The sequence below is a fragment of the Rhinolophus sinicus genome, chromosome 2, assembly GCF_057876585.1.
Source record: "Rhinolophus sinicus isolate RSI-liver-muscle chromosome 2, RSI-T2T, whole genome shotgun sequence".
Taxonomy (NCBI): Eukaryota; Metazoa; Chordata; class Mammalia; order Chiroptera; family Rhinolophidae; genus Rhinolophus; species Rhinolophus sinicus.
Genome location: NC_142502.1, coordinates 158526558 through 158543078, shown reverse-complemented (window position 1 = coordinate 158543078; position 16521 = coordinate 158526558). Strand labels below are relative to the sequence as shown.

At 41.9% G+C, this 16521-nt stretch overlaps 1 protein-coding gene across 2 annotated transcripts in view; it reads left to right on the top strand.

Moving 5' to 3' along the window:
* RHOQ (ras homolog family member Q) overlaps positions 1 to 16521 on the top strand; it is a 38518-nt gene that overhangs the window by 18619 nt on the left and 3378 nt on the right. Inside the window, exons 3-4 of one of the 2 annotated variants that reach the window (XM_019748620.3) lie at positions 12767 to 12931; positions 13247 to 13342. In XM_019748620.3, coding sequence (XP_019604179.1) covers positions 12767 to 12931; positions 13247 to 13342 — 261 coding nt within the window. The remainder of the gene's footprint in view (positions 1 to 12766; positions 12932 to 13246; positions 13343 to 16521) is intronic. The other variant, XM_019748621.3, reaches the window with a different exon arrangement.

Below are 16521 nucleotides of genomic sequence, written 5' to 3'. Positions count from 1 at the left end.
TTAATTGAAGTCTTCCCCAATTTTTTTTACAATTAGAAAACAAATTATGAAGAACAAAGCTACAGTGATGGGTATTCTTTTCCAGTGCCTGCTATCCAGTGTATCTTTTCTCAGCATCAGGGTACCTGGGGAACTGCATTCATGAGAAGCTTGTTTGGGGTTGAGGCTTCGGAGCAAAAGGAGCTAGAAGTCTTAGAGGAGATTTGTATTTCTTCCAGGTCCTGGAATCTCATGATGAACTTTCCCTTCCGCATGAGAGCATAGCTTTCTAGTGACCAGGACCTGTGTACCCATCAAGTTCAGCATCTTAGCATCGGGCAGAGCTGGATAGACATTAACATTCTAATTATGCAATTTCTCCTTTCTCCTCTGTGTACAGTCTTTAGAGACCATGACTTTTCAGTAAATATTTTTCAGACAGGCCAAAACATACTCTATTAGGTTACAGCATTCTTTAGTTACTTTGATTAGAAGGCTGTTTTCAAGTGTTTCAGTCATCTCTTAGTATGACCCACACAGCAGATGACTAACAACTGTTATGGTTTGATTTTCCTTAATTCTCAAAATGTAGCCTTAAGCCAAATTATTAGGGTATCCTACTGTAGTTCTGCTATACTTATTAACTGTATTTACAGGTGTCAATGACATTGGGAGGCTGGAAGGAGCACTTTCAGCTCTGGGGATGGTGGCAGGAGAGTCCGAACAGTTTTCCTAAGTGAGGAGATGGCATGTGTGTATGGGTTCAGGATGGGCAGGGGTCACAGGTAGGACAAGGTATTCCATGCAGCCTTTTCTAGGCCTCAAAGGTAGATGTATTCTCTCCCCTCTGAATTCCTGTGGCACTTAGCATATGGGTCTCTTGTCAATAATGTCGTGTCTACAATTTGAGGACTTCTGTGGGCCTGTTTATCCCATTTCATCATAACAGTGACCTGCTGGGGTGATACTATCCTCCCCCTTCCCCTGCCTTTTTTAATGGATCCGTAAAGACTCTGAGACACTGAAATGTCCTGTACAGGTTAGGTGTACAACCCATGAGAGGCAATGCTAGAACTCTGACCAGGCCATCTGATTCTAGATCTAGAATTCATTATTCTAGTGACTTCGTCTGGCTGCCAGTGTCTTACTAGGTTGCCTAACTAAGCGAGTGGGCTCTCTGAAGGGAGATGTATGCTGTGTGGTTTTCCAGGCAGCACATAACACAGATTCAGTGAAGGACTTGACATGACGACTGTTGGCTCCTACAGGACTCACCTTAGTGGGTAACACAGGGCAGGGCTAAGAGCTGGAACCTCGTGGTTTCCTGTGCAGTTTGACCAGACCATAGGGTCCATACTTCAAAGTTTAAAAACTACCCCCACTCTCATCCTGACCAGTCCAAATGCCCCACTAATAGTTTTGGCAACACTTCACCTAGGGCCCTGTGTTCAGCTGCTGCGCTCACTGTCCTGGAGGGCAGGATGAAAGCACCTGTCCTAATGCTGCTGCCAAAGGTTTTATGAGGATACGCTAAAGAGAATGGACACTTGAAACCACTGGAATGACCTTTAGCTGGTGCTTTTCTTAATTGAGTTTTGTTTTTGTAGTTGTTGCCAGTTTCCTCGTCTGCCTGTAGTGTGGCTTCTCTTTGATTTTGTTTCCCTGGCTCTCGGTTCACATCGGTAAATGTCATGTCTCCCTAGCCAGGTTCTTTGTAGTGGGAAGTCGGACCCTGGATTGGCTGAGCTTCTTAGAACACAAAGGATTCTGGTGCAAACGTGTGTCTAATTAACCTTTTACAGTCAGCCACTGAAAACTGCCTGTGGCTGTGTGCAACACACGAGCAAGGAAGGGCTCAGTGGTCACATCAAAATCCACATGCACAGGGCCGGCCCAGTAGCTCAGGTGATTGGAGTGCCATGCTCCTAACGACGAAGTCTCATGTTCGATTCCCACATGGGCCAGTGAGTTGCGCCCTCTACAGCTAAGATTGTGAACAATGACTCTCCCTGGAGCTGGGCTGCCGTGAGCAGCTGGAGGTTGGCGTGAGCTGCAGCCGGCTGAGTGCTGCTGGAGTACTGCCGCAGGCTGCTGTGTGCTGCTACCGGCTACCATGTGCTGCCAGGAGCGGGCAGTGGCCAGTGTGAGTGGCCGGCAGCCGGCGAGAGCTGCCGTGAGCTGCCAACCGATGACTGGTGACCAACTGCCTCAGCCAGGGGCGGGTAGTACAAGGCTCATAATACCAGCATGGGCCAGGGAGCTGTGTCCTGCACACAACTAGACTGAGAAACAATGGCTTGAACCAGAGTGGGAGGCGGGGGAGGCGGAAGAAGGGGGGAAAAAATCCACATGCATCTTGACTCCTTTTCACTTCCTAGGTCTCATTAACCATCATTTAAAAAAATCATATTTGAGGTATATTGGGTTCACTATATTCAGGTGTTTTAATTAAGAAACGACTTCAGTTCTTGCCTACCATGTAAACATAAGCACTTATTAAACCAGCAAAACTTCTAATTAATACAGGTCCTGAGGAGTTGATGTGTCGGGTTCTGGGGATTTCCTGCAGGGTCTTTCTGCCATCTGCAGCACCTCTCTGAATTTCAAAGAAATTTCTGTGGCTGTGTGTGTGGGTGTGTGTGCGCGCGAGCGTGTACGTGCCTGTGTGTGGAGACCCGCAAGGTCCCAGCTTTGCACTTTTGGACCTGTGTGTATTTTTCTTAAGGTGAAATTCACACAACCTAAAATCGTTTTACAGTGGACAATTCAGTGGCATTGAGTACATTCACAGTGACACACAACTTCCACCTCTATAGAATTCCAAAACATTTTCATGACCCCAACAGAAACTGTAGTTTTTAAACCGTCTGTTCTGTGAAAAAAGTGTATTTTCAAACTGCATTGGGTCATCCTGATTTTGCTCTCCTGCTGAGAAGCCTTCCTCGTCCTCAGGTGGTAGATTGCACTGTTCGGCCAAGGAGCGTGGATCAAGTACTCAAATTCCAAATGGGTTTGTCAGTCATGGTTTCACTCCTCCATGCAGCTTGGCTGCCTCATCTGGTCATGGAGGAAACCAGTATGTCAGGTTTAATCAGACTGTAGTTCCTGGGGTCCTCTCTTGCTGCTTGGCTACTTGTCTTCTTGGTACATTAAAAGGCCAGGTGTAAGGGTACATGCCAGTGAGAGACTTAAGTCTTTGTAAGCGCCTTCTCCAACCTCAGCAGCAGGTGTTAGTCCACCGCTGAGGAGTATGGTGTTTTCTTTAGATTTGGCCCATCCATAACTTAGAGTTGTGTTGGCTGTTCCCCTCCCCCACCCCTAGCCCCACTGTGGGAAGCCCGGTGACCTGCATCCACAATGCCCAAGGGTCCTATAGCCTAAGTATTGAAAAGGGTGAGAGGATTGTTCCCATGCAAGTGTGAGGCCCGGAACGTGTATGTGCCTCCCTCTAGATAGCTGGTGCTGGGTAGCATTTATTCCGGTATGATACAGGGACCACAACAATGATTGATGTACAAGGGATCCCTGAACAGTCTTCCTGAGCTGCAGAGATGAGGTTCAGTGAGTGGCCAATCCTTACATAGTGCGTGAGAGGAGGGAGGGAAGGAGAAGGAGAAACGAGGAGAACCAGCAGAAGGAGAAAAAGGGTGAGTGAGAAGCCACCTTAGATAATCTAGGGAATACTTCATTCTGATTGGACTCCTTAGGTCATGTGCCCATCTGAGAACCAGTGGCTTTGGCTACGGCACAGGGAATGAAACTCCATGATTGGCTTAAACCAACCAGGAATTCTTTTAGCTAAATACGGGGTCAGGGTCCCCAGGGGCATGTCTAGATACAGGAAAGGTAGGTCCTTGGGAAGAAGAAGGAAATAGAAGGATGCTCAATAGACAGTCAACCTAGGTAAAATAAATGTCTAGACAATGAGAAAAAAAGGCAGCGGTGAAAAAAACAGTAGCAGGAACTGAAATGCTCAACGTCTATGGCCCAATCTGAGGCTCTCCCCCTTAGAGCTCCCATTGTTTGGGCAGATAGGTTGGACCCATCAGTACACCACAGAAAAATAGCCCTGATCACAGGAGGCAGTTTGATTCTTGGCTGAATGTGGTAAATGCAACCTGAGAAATTAGCCTGTTATTGCAGAAGTCAGACACTTGATCCACCTTCTCCCACTTTGTAGCCGGTGAAGGAGGTGCAGGCCAGCACAGTGCAAGCCACCTGTGATCTGGCTGCAGTTTACCTCTCTGACTTCACCTTCCCCATATTATCCTCTTTCACGCAGCAAGAATTTAGTAAGCAGCTACTATACACCAGGCTTTGTAGACTAGTCCCTGCCCTCAGGGAGTCCTGTGGAGATGACACATAAGAGGCAATTCTATTACAGGGTAAGAAAGGGGATGACAGGAAAAGCCAGGGTGCTACAGAAATACTAAGGGGTGATGCTAAATCTGAATGGGGGTTCAGGGAAGATTTGTTGGATGAAGAAATTTCTAGACCAAAGCCTGAAAGATGAGTAAGAGCTTCTCAGGTAAGGGAGTGTGGCGAGGGAAAGGACAGGGATGCTGGCTGGGCAAGTGACTGAGTTGCTGTGTGTTTGGGGTGGATATTGAGATCTTCCAGGGGTCTGGCTTGAGCCTGATTGGGTGGTGATGTCTTTTACTGAGATGGTGAACACAGGAGGTGTTGCAGATGTGAGGGGGAAGAAATGAGTTTAGTTTAGAAATGCTGAATTTAAGATGCTTCTTAGCCAAAAGGAGGTGTCCGTCGCTGAGTCTGGAACTCCAGAGGTAGAGAGCTCCTCCATATAGACGTTTCCGACAGTCTTCTCGACACCTCAAGCTTCACATGTCCAAAATTGGCTTCCTGAGTTTTCTCCCTAATGTTCTTCTCCACCCTCAGCCTTCCTCATCCCTGTAAAAGGCATTATCCAGGCAACTAAACAAGCTGAACCATGGATTATTCCAGAGACTTCCCTGACCTTGAGCCCCACATCAAGCCCATCACTCAAGCCTAAGTTTACTTCCAGAATATATCTAGAATCCACCATTTCTCTAGCTGTCAACTGCTACCACTTAGTCCAAGCCACCATCTTCTCTCACCTGAATTATTGTAATACTCTCTCCCCTTGTGCTCCTGTCCACCTCTAATTCATTTTCCACAAAGCAGCCTGAATTGTTTTTTATAAAAAACACATTACATGATTCCCTTTTCTCAACCTTTCATTGACTTTCCATTGCAGTGGGCTCTTATGACTCAGAATGGCTACCTCGCCAACCCCACTGAATCACCCTGCGTTTTTCCCAGGGCCTTCAGAATTTGTCAGGGCTTTTCTGCTGTGGACTGTTGCACACACTGACCCATATCTAGCTCGTTAAACCCTCCCTCATACCTCAGGTTAGATGTTGCTCCCTCTGAGAGGTCTTTTCCGACCACCCAGACTGAAGCTGGTTGTCCTCTCTCCTAGTACCTGGCTCTTTTCCTTCATAGCACATATTCCAATTTGCATTTATAGTCATTTTTGTCCAATTTATTAAATGCCTGGCTCAGTACCCCAACCCCATCAGAACTATCCCCACTTTTAAACAAATGTTTCTTCTTATCCTCAAATGAAATCTACAGGTAATATAACCTCTCTGTACACATAGTTTTAAATCAGTATAACATCCTTGCAGTAAATGAAGGGGAAATAAAAAGAAAGTAATTCATAATAAAAATATTTATTTCAGTATTGAATTCCTAAGTTCCCAGAGCTGAAGTACTCCAGAAGTCATAATGAGCAGTCCTGTGCCTGCACCTAGAAGTATAATTACCATGAATACAACAGCTACAAATGTTGCCTGACGTAGTTGTGGTTTATTGGTGATTCAAATACTAAGAGCAGTATTGCCGGTGTTGTACAATTTTCTATAGTGGTAAGCACAGTCTCCTTCAATTTGCACTAAAATTACCTTCCTAGAAAATTCATTAAAACCGTACAAAACATACTTTGTGCTTTTATGTACACGAGTTAGGAGGTCCTAAGATTCGAGTAATTATAAAAGGGGTTTTTCGTGTTCATCAATGCCTCGCATACACTCACCAGTCATGCACACAGGTGGTAACATTTGACTCCCACCCCTGAATGACAGTTGCTGTCATTCATAGTGACCCCCACTCATATTGACAATCAAAAACATCTCCCACATTTCCAAAACGTCCACCAGACGCCAGACGTAGAGTAGCACAGCCCTAGTTGAGAGGCTCTTGCTCCCTCACCGCTTACACTAGGAACTCCACGAAGGCCGGGACCCGCTCTGTTTTTCACTAGAGCACATACAATGCTTAGCACCGAGCTGGTCGTTATTTGTTAGAATTAATAAATGAATGAATAGTCCACCAGCATGAAACTTGTGCCGAGAAAGTTCAAAAAGGAATAGACCGCCTGGAAGCATGACCTGACATTTATTTACCTTCTTTCTGCATGCCGTAGGCCAGCTGACCTCTGTTTTAGTGAAAGAGATTTGTCATTATAGCTCCAGACTATGTAGAATTTCGGTTCTAAATCCTTTACAATGAGGGAAGTCGTCTCACCATGCACAAAAGAAAACTGCACCAGCTCTGAAGTTGTGGTTTGTCTTTTTTTGGCAAGTCAGGCTCGTCTACTGAAGAGCTCAAAACACTTGACCAGCTCCCTCATTTATCTTAACATGTGTATGCTATATTTATTCTCCCCTCACAGATGGGGAACTTGCCTGAGGGCCATATTTAGCTAAGTCTTGATCCTCTGCCTTGTGGGGTCAGCTTAGATAAAACAGAATCCTAAAGCTTGATTTTTTACCCGTCGTTTAAATCTCCTCCCACGTTAAATCTGTTACTAGGGCTGCTCACCAGGGTAAAAAGTGTTAGTTTGAGCATTTTGAAGCATGTAATGGGGCGATTTAGTTCAGTCCTGTCCTTTTAGAGAAGAGGAAGTGCTGGTTCATAATGACATGTTTAGATAAGGGCTGGGCTAGTTCTCTAGCGGATTGTCTTTCTGCTATAGCACGTTTAAACTTTCTCTCCTTTCTCTCCAGCCAACCTAAACAGGAGTTAGTAGGGTCAGTCAGGCAGTCAAAAGGAAAATAGTGACGGGAAAGAAGCCAACTGTCTGGTTCACTAGCTTTTAAATAGTTGGTAAATCACTTGGGAGACTGACTTATACATCAAAATATATGAAGATGACAGTTGCTGAAAGTTAGAAGCTAAACCCTCAATTTCAAGAATTCTTTTACTAAGAGCTAATCAGGTCAGTGATAGCTATAAATACCATTTTACAACTGAACTGAAGATTATTAAAAAGGCCAAATGTTTGGAAACTTTTTGAAAAACAGTTACCTCTTAGGAATGTATAGCACTTTTAAAAAGTTCTTTCTCCTCCCCAAACTTTGTTTCATCCAGCAGTAGTAGGTGGTGGCAGGCAAATTCAACAAACTCATTACTGATGCATTTGGAACCAAACTTATCAAAATGCTTCCCGTATGGATCCAACCCAGCTTCCTTTGAAAACAGAATTATTGTTAAGGGGGTGAAAAACAATATTTTCATTTCGGAAAGTTAAATACAAAATGAACTCAGAAATGACAAAAAGGAATATGCAAAGGAAATGAGGTTTCATAGACTACTATTACTAAGCATTATTGTAGGAATGTTTGTAATTTATAAGTTAGATTTATGACAAAACACTTTTCATCTTCGGAAGCTAGCTTCGGTCCACGTGGCCTCTTGGCTTTAGTACAGCACCCTTTGGGGGTTGCAGTGCTTCAAGAGCCGTGCCTGATACCTATTTTGGGCTTCTCACGAGAAACAGATGTTTCAGATGGAAATTACTGTGCACTTTGGAAGTGACAGAGTTGCTCCTTCATATACCACAAGCCACCAGTTGTCAGGGGCATTCTTAGTTGTCTTACATTTTCTGTATTTCTTAAAGTAGTTAGAAGCTGTTTTAAACTTCTGAAGTCGGGGGCGTGTCGGTTAAAGAATTATTTGCTTGTGATCCCACTTTTTCTCATTCTAGGTTGTTACAGAGGGAAACGCTTAGAGGCTTTGGTAAATGACTTTCTGAAATCAAAGGAACATCCTGGATTATTCAGGAGTAGCGTATGTTCTTATAGCACTTTATAGTCTTCAAAGCGTTTGTCACTGACACGCTTCCATTTTACAGAGAAACTAAGCCTCTGAGAAATAAGTGACTTGACCAGGGCCACGTTGCTAATATTAGGTTGATGTAAAAGTAATTGCAGTTTTTGCAGTTGTTTTTAACCTTTTAAACCACAATCACTTTTACACCAACCTAATAGGTTGTGTATGTGCCAATCCCGTCCATTCTGTGAGCCCCAACTCAAATACCACCTCCTTTAAGAAGTCTTTCCTTGGTGTCTCCTAATTACCACTCTTGCTGTTTACCATATTCTGACTTGTAGTATTGCGTTCACATACATTTTTCTCCATTACCATGAACTCCTTAAGAGCAGAGCCTGTTATAAATGCTTGTGTCTCTCCCCACCTATCAAATTCTTCCTCCTCTGTGCTAACCTTATGCATGTTCCCACACCAGCATCACGATTTCTTCTCTTCTAGACTGTGGCTTTGAGGTCTGCAAAGCCCTGCTGAGGTGCACGGCTACATTGCGTGTACTATTATTGCTCATTTGAGCTCGTTACCTTATTTTTACCATCCAGGTATCTTTGCAAATATTTTTACGATGTTATACAAATCAGATGGGATCTGAATCTTGTCCTTCCTTCATTTCTCTGGTGATTCATTACACTTAGCACCATTCTGGACACATACTAGGTGCCTTATTAATGTCTCTTGGATTAAGCATTTATATATTCATCTGCTCAGTTTACACTTTTCTTTCTCCCATTGTTGTGTATGACTATCTTTTTATATGTATGTGTCTTAAATTCCCAACTAAACTATCAGCTCCAGGGCGACAGTTATTTCTTATATTTATGTGTATCCTTAGATGTATCCTTCCATGCAGTAGGAGCTAATAAATCTTTGCTAATTGATTTGAAGTGACCAGTGTGGGACAGCCTGCCAGTTAACAAAGCACGGCAAGGCCTGTGCTGTGAGTGGTTTTGCTTAAAATTCATGTTTTGGATATGTTTTTAAAATACACATGCTAAAAAATGTGTATTTTAAAGAGAATCCACTAAAATAGAAGGGAGCCCCAGGTCCACATGAGGGAGACAAAGGTAATAGAGAAGTAGGGGTGCTCCTGGGCACTGCTGGCTGAACTGTACATAAAAAGGGGGTCTCCCACCTGATGGTCATTGGCTACAGCTCTGTTACACCGGAAGGTCTTTGGTTTCCTCTCAGAGCACATTTCTTCGGTCTCTTTCTGTCTGTGAATCCTTGTCAGGTTGTCAGTGTGGGATATTTCTCGGGTGTTAAGGTTGTCATCTTCACAGATTAAAGAGTCGTGACAAGAATGGAGAGCCTAATCCCTAAGCTACCAAAAGACACTTCTAAAGAATTGGTCATTAGCCAGTTGGTTAGAAACTAAAGATGTTACAGAGTAGTCCAACAATCCTGTTGACCGAACTCACACATTGTTTTTCATGGTTTTGATGTAAAACATTTGTGTTTAATGCACTTTATTCCTAAAAGTGTTTAATACACTTTTCTCTATGTTCCAGTTACCATGTTGAAATGTTTTAATACCTACCTTTTTTTTAAAGCAGTAAAATATAATTGATTTGTTAATTAGGAGGACACTAGAGAATTAGTGTGAAGTTCTGTCTTTGATAAGGGGCTATTTAAAAGTAGGGCAGTTGCGCCACATTTTAACTTTCTTTGTGTTGTCAAATTTCAGTAGCTGGAGATGAAAGGTGATGCGTGCTTCAATTTATTTTTCCCCAAATCCAGAATTTCCCATTAACTTCACCCAAGATCCTGCTCAGTGGATATACATGATTTTATATGATGCAGGGTACAGTATGCATAGGGGATAATTTATTTTTTTAATTTGCTATTTATTATTAGGCTTCTCATTACTCTGGCTGGATTGAAGTAGGAAGGTCTCATTCTTATAATAACTGCCAATTTATTACCTGGAGATTACAGATAGGAGTTCATTTTAGATAGTAGACTTCAGACTTAAGGGGTAAAATTTATTTATTAAGGAGTTCTAAACATACTTGTCTTTGTTTTTTTATAACCCAAATCCTTCACATTTTAATTATTTCACCAAAATCTGCAATTTAACAAATATCTAGAAATGATTAGTCTAGCATCTTTCCTTTGTGCTCACATGTCTCTCATTGAGGAAAGTCAGTATTTACCAAGGTTATGAAGGCAAATCATATAACAAACTTATGTTCTGCAGAATATTTGGAGTAATATTATTAAGCATTTCTAGGGAACTTTGCATTCACTTACTTTTCATTCCTGTAATACTCTTCTAGAGAAAGAGTGCACATTCTGTTTCCCCAATGAGGTAGGTTAACTTGCTTGAAAAGTAAAAATTTCATTTAAAAAACCTAATTTGGTTTTCTTAGAAATATATAAATCTTTTTTTTTTTCTGGTTACATTTTAAATAGTCGAAAGGTTTTTGAGTCCCCAAATGACTAATTAGTACAGTAATAATATTATTTTTTATTAATCTGAAAAGTATACTGTCCTCAAGAGACCTCAGTTTGATTCGTGTGTGTCGATGCCAGTGTAAAAAATTTTATTTCTCACTAAAGGATTTTCTTCTCTGTGGTTGGAGGGAGATGCAAAAGCAGGCCTGGTGTGGGACTGCTGGGACCCTGCTTGGATTTGTGGAAGAACAGGAGAATCAAGTTTCCCGTGGGATGAAAAATTTATGTGAAAGTGTTGGAGGAATTCTTTTCTGTACCTGGCACTACGCTGAGTGCTTTCGTGGCATTATTTCATTCATTCCTCATAATCCAATGAGATAGTATCTGCATTTCTAATTCTGTGAAAGTTAGGTCTACATATGGATGAGGAGAGACTTTTAAACAAAAGTACCCCCATTCCTTGACCATGCCAAATTCTCTTGGAATGTAGTTTATGGTTAGATACTAAGATTAAGTGCTGTCTCTCCCCCCCCCACCACCACCACCACTGACATGCAGTTTGAAATAGGCAGCAGAGCACAGACAGTATATTTAATGCACCCAATCGTACTACTTAACATTCAAACTGATTTTTCAAAACATGTTCTGTTTTTGATAATAGTCCTCTAATAGTAGCTGGCTGGGACCCGCCTCTACTTGATTTCTTCATGAATAATTTCATAACACCAGACACTGCTTTATTCAAGACCAGTTAGAGGCCTCCACTTTTGAAAATAAAGGGTAAAGAAGGTTGGAGATGGCATTTCCCCTCTTGTCGGGTAATAGCTAATACCTGAGAAATCTTTCAGTGCCCACGGCTCCAGACTGTGGGTGGGCTCTTCGAAAACACTGCAGAAAAACAGGCTTAACTCCAAAATCATGACTCTGAGATATTCATATGCTTGAGTTGCACATTGCAGTAAGAAAAGGTGTTAGAAGAGGACATGACAGGAAAATGGTTCCACAAGGGAAATTCTACTGCTGAGACTGAGAGTGAAAGATGTGTTGAAATGTTCTTTTAGTTCCACGTTCATTGAAGTTCTAGTAGTAAAGTGGGTCATTTAAGTGGGGTGGTGGCCTACGCCAAAAATAGTTTCCTTGAAACCAAATGACAGGCTAGCCCTGAAAAAAAATGGAATCCTGCCTCTGTTCACTCACCAGAATGTAAATAAGCAGAATTTTGTGTCACAGAAAATAGTCTAAGCCAGACAAGATCTTCGCTGCCTTTTGTGACAGAGATGCTACAACAGCCACCAGTAGCACAGCTCTCCTATGGAATATGAAGCAGCCGTTTAAAATGACTTTGTAGTCTAACATATTTTGGTCTGGAAAGATCTCCAAGACATACTGAAGGGTGCAGAACAACGCAGATTGCACGGTCTCTTCTATGTACAGGTGTTTGAATGTGTGCAGTTGTAGGTACACACATGCACAGAGAAAGAACTGGAAAGATACATGTGAAAACATCTCCATTTCAGGAAGGGACTGGAAATTGTGGAGGAAATGGGGGCATTGTGTGGATTTATTCTATATTTTTCTATCTTTAAATTTTCAGACACACACACACACAATTAAAAAAAAAACACAGGGAAAGCAAAGATTTACGGTCTCAGCGAAGATGTATAGTGGGCAAGGCATGGGCTCTGGAGTAAAACGGCCAGGGTTTAAATCCCATCTCCTTTACTTACTGCCTCACATCCTTAACACAAGTTATGTAACTTCTGTGCCTCAGTTTACTCAAATGGAAAACAGGGATAATGGTATTTACGTTATCATGTAGTTGTTATGAGGATTAAATAAATAATACTTGGGAGAGCATACAAATCAGTACCTGACGCAGTAAACATTCGGTGTTAGTTATTATAAATGATAATACTTAGACAACATCTAGCTACAATCAATTCATTGTGCAAACTTTTCAGTTAAAAATGTTTCCAATGACAGCGTTAGTAACCACATGTTTTCTCCACGTTTCATTGTAGTCGTCAATGATCTTGTCATATTTTTACCCCACTGGTGTTCAGAACTTCAGAGATTAAAAAATAGCAAAAATAAATGGCATTATCTTATTTTACGTAGAGTACCATATATTCCACTTGTGGAGTACTCCTGACTTTGCTTCTTTGACCATGTGATCTAAGGTACATATTGTTAGTAAACTAAAGAAATGGAAATAATGAGATTTTTCTTTCTTCCTTAGGAAGACTATGATCGTCTGAGGCCTTTATCTTACCCAATGACTGATGTCTTCCTTATATGCTTCTCTGTGGTAAATCCAGCCTCATTTCAAAATGTGAAAGAGGAGTGGGTACCAGAACTGAAGGAATACGCACCAAATGTACCCTTTTTATTAATAGGAACTCAGGTATGTCTGCTTTGATTTTACCCATTTCAGAAGAATTTCTCTGGCCTAACTTGTGGTGTTGCTTTCAGACAAATGGTCCTAAGGTTTAGCAAATGGTGCACATGTTTAATCTCAGTTGTAAGTTGTAACAAATGCTATCACATTTTTGGAAAAAGTAGTGCCAAAAGGAGGCATTTATTATATTAGTTGGTTTTAAAAATTAAGTTCTTGTGTTTAATCTTTTATTGGAATGTGGGGATTAAATGGGTCTACATGCTTTGATTTATCTTTAAAGACTTATAATATTATGGGACATTATTGACCTTTCTTAATTAGATTGATCTCCGGGATGACCCCAAAACTTTAGCAAGACTGAATGATATGAAAGAAAAACCTATATGTGTGGAACAAGGACAGAAACTAGCAAAAGAGGTAATGAAATCTTTAAAGAATTTAAAAGTAAATGTAAGGGCAGCTAAGGTGATAATAGAAGCTAACATTTATTGTGTACTTACTGTATGCCAGGCACTGTGCTGAGTGCTTTCCGTGCATTATCTCATCCTTGTGCTGACTGTGAGGTAGATCTGGCTACTTCCCTGTTTGACAGAAGAGAAAACGGAGGCTTGGCTATGTCAGGTAGCTTGTCAGGTCTCACAGGTAATGAATGGCAGAGCTGGTTTTCAGTCAATGCCTGACTCTAGAGCCCAGGGTCTTACACTACCACCAATATTTTCCTAATAAGTCATGTGTAGAAAGAGACATCAGAAAAAGGTGCTGATCTTTAAGTTCTTCGTAATCACTTAAATATTTGTACTGTGCCAGATCAGGCCCTGGGTTCAGTTAACACTCATGGAGAAGGTAGTGGAGTGGCGTAGGGTGACAGTTTAAATCTGTTAAAAACGAAAAATGATGGGTAGGTTTGAAAAGTGAGTTGAATTTTCTTCCAATCTTTTTATGAAAGATAGGAAAATAGTAGCATTCTAAAAAACACATAACTGTGATATGCATACTACCTTGTAACTTGTATTCTTCCCTTGTCCTAACGCTAGGCTTACTTTTTTCTCCATTGGGTCCTAACATTATTGGATTCTATTTTTTATATGTTGTGACTTTAATAGGACTTTGGGGAAAACGGAATCTAATAAGGTCTTTTAAATTGTACTATCAGAAGGCAGGAGAAAGCAAGGACACTTTTTGGAGGACAGTTTTTCCTAAAGCAAAAGATAAATAGCTTCACCAGCCAATCAGTTTAAAACTTCCACATATTCAATTTTATAATCTTGGGGAGAGAAGGAATTTCTAAATGTCATGAAGATAAAAGTCATAAATGAGAATATTGATGATTTACATAAAAATTTAATACGTCAAATGCCAGAAATAAAATTAAAAGTCATATCACAAACTTGACAAATATGGCAGAAAAATGTGTTAATATCCTTGGTTTACAGGAAGCATTGTATATGAAATAATCAGAAAAAGACACATATAGCCCAATAGAAAAGAACATCAGTGGAAAACTTTTAGAATGCAGATTGCCGTTGAAGTTAGGAAATATGTCCAGACTCCTTAGTAGTCGATGTCCACCTCCAAAATTGGCAACAAATGAGAAATTAATTATAATAGCTACTCTTCTGTGGGTTCAAGGAAGTGGGCAGTCTGTTGTACTGTTGGTCGTTGCATAAAAGCAGTCTCGATGATATGCAAAAGCCTTAAAATCATGCACTTTTGATCAAGCAATTCCATACGTAGGAATTTATCCTAAGAAAATCATTAGGGATGTACTTCAAGAGATGGCTACAAAGTTGCTACACTGTCTATAAGGACAAAAAACTCTGCAACTATTAAAAATTTATACTAATATATCCATTGAGATGTTCATATTTTTTATGTAGTTTAAGAAAAAAAAAAAGTGGTTGCAAAACAATACAATCCCATTTTTTAGACCTCTCAGCTGCATGTGGCAGTTGGTTCCTTCTTAAAATGCTTTCACTTGGCTTCCTTGAATGCCCTCTCTTTGGTTTTTCTCCCCCATCATTGGCCTGTCCTTTATCTCCTCATCTCCCTGTGTCTGAATGTTGGAGGGCCCAGGGATCAGCACTCAACTGCTTTGACATCTCTTCTGCTATATCCACACTCATTCTCTAGGGCTAGGTGAGCTGATAGGAAGTCTTGTGGTTTGAACAGTCTGTGACTGAAGATTCCCAAATACCTGTCTCCATCCTGGATCGCTTCCCTAACCTCTAGACTTCGTTATCTAGCTGTTCCCTTGACACGTCCACCTGGGTGGCTGAGCATCTCAAAATTAACATGTGCAGAACAGTTCCTAAATTTACCCTCCAAGCGCATCCTCCCAGTTACTCAGGTCAAAAACTTGAAGTCACACTTGACCTTGCATCTTTCTCGCATAGCATAGAGCCAACCCTGCAGCAAAAGCTATTGCTCTTCCTGCAGAATCCAAACCCTCCGCACCATACTGTCCCCACCCTGCCCCCATCGATCAGGTTCAGGCCCCTCCATCTCTGGCCTGGATTATGGGACCGCATCTAATTCACTTTTCTGCGTTGGTCTGTGCCGCATGCTAATCTGTGCTCAACAGTGCGGCCTGAGTGTTTTAAAATATATGCTCCACCAGCTCACTGCTTTCCTCAGAATCCTCCAGCAGCTCCCAGCTCACTCAGAGTCACGGCGATAGTCCTCACTGTGGCCCCCGAGACCTGGTCGCCTCACTGCTCCAGACACGAGGCCGCCTTGCTGTTTTCCGAAGTCTACCTCAGGGCTTTGCTCCTTTTGCTGCTCCCTCTTCCTGGAATGTTCTTACCGATCTCTGCTCACGTATCACTTTAATAGACCTTGCCTGATCTTGTCCCCACTCCTGACCTGTTTTCTCCAGACTCCATATTACCTTTGGACATTCTACGTCTCTATGAGTTCATGGTCTTCTCCCTCTGAAGTGTGAACTTCCTGAGCAGACTTACTTTTTTCCTTGCTGTACTCTCTCACTTGGCAAAGAGTACTCAATACATTTTCTGTGAGTGAGGAAATGAATAGGTTCCCTCCCAAAGAAGCAGTGCAAGTCCTTAGGGTGGCCCCAGGCCACCTCACTGACCTCATCTCTTGCCATCCCCCCTGCTGCTCACTCTCTCCTGCTACTCTGGCTCCTTTACTGGTCCCTGAATACCCCTCCCTAGCTCCTGCATCAGGGTCTTGCATTGGTGGCTCCGTCTGCCTAGAAATTCTTCCAGGTATCCCCCACTGCCCAGACTTCACCTTGTTGAGCAGCTTTCCCTGACCACCACCACCGTCTTCTGCTCTCCTCATCTCCCTCAGTCTGCTGTCTTCTTCTCCAGAGCATGTACCACCATCTGCTCTATAGTGCCTCCTTTCCCCGCCCCCAGTAGGACCTCAGCAAAGGTTAGCATCACACAGCAGGGATTTGCTCTACCACTCACTTCACTGACATTATCCCCAGCACCTAAAACAGTGCTTGGCATATAATAGTAGGTACCCAGTATTTGATGAACAAAGGAATTTTTCATAGAAAAAGTTTGGAAGGATATTCACTAGTATTTTAAGTTAGCTATCTCTGGGTATTATGATTTCATTCTTTTTGC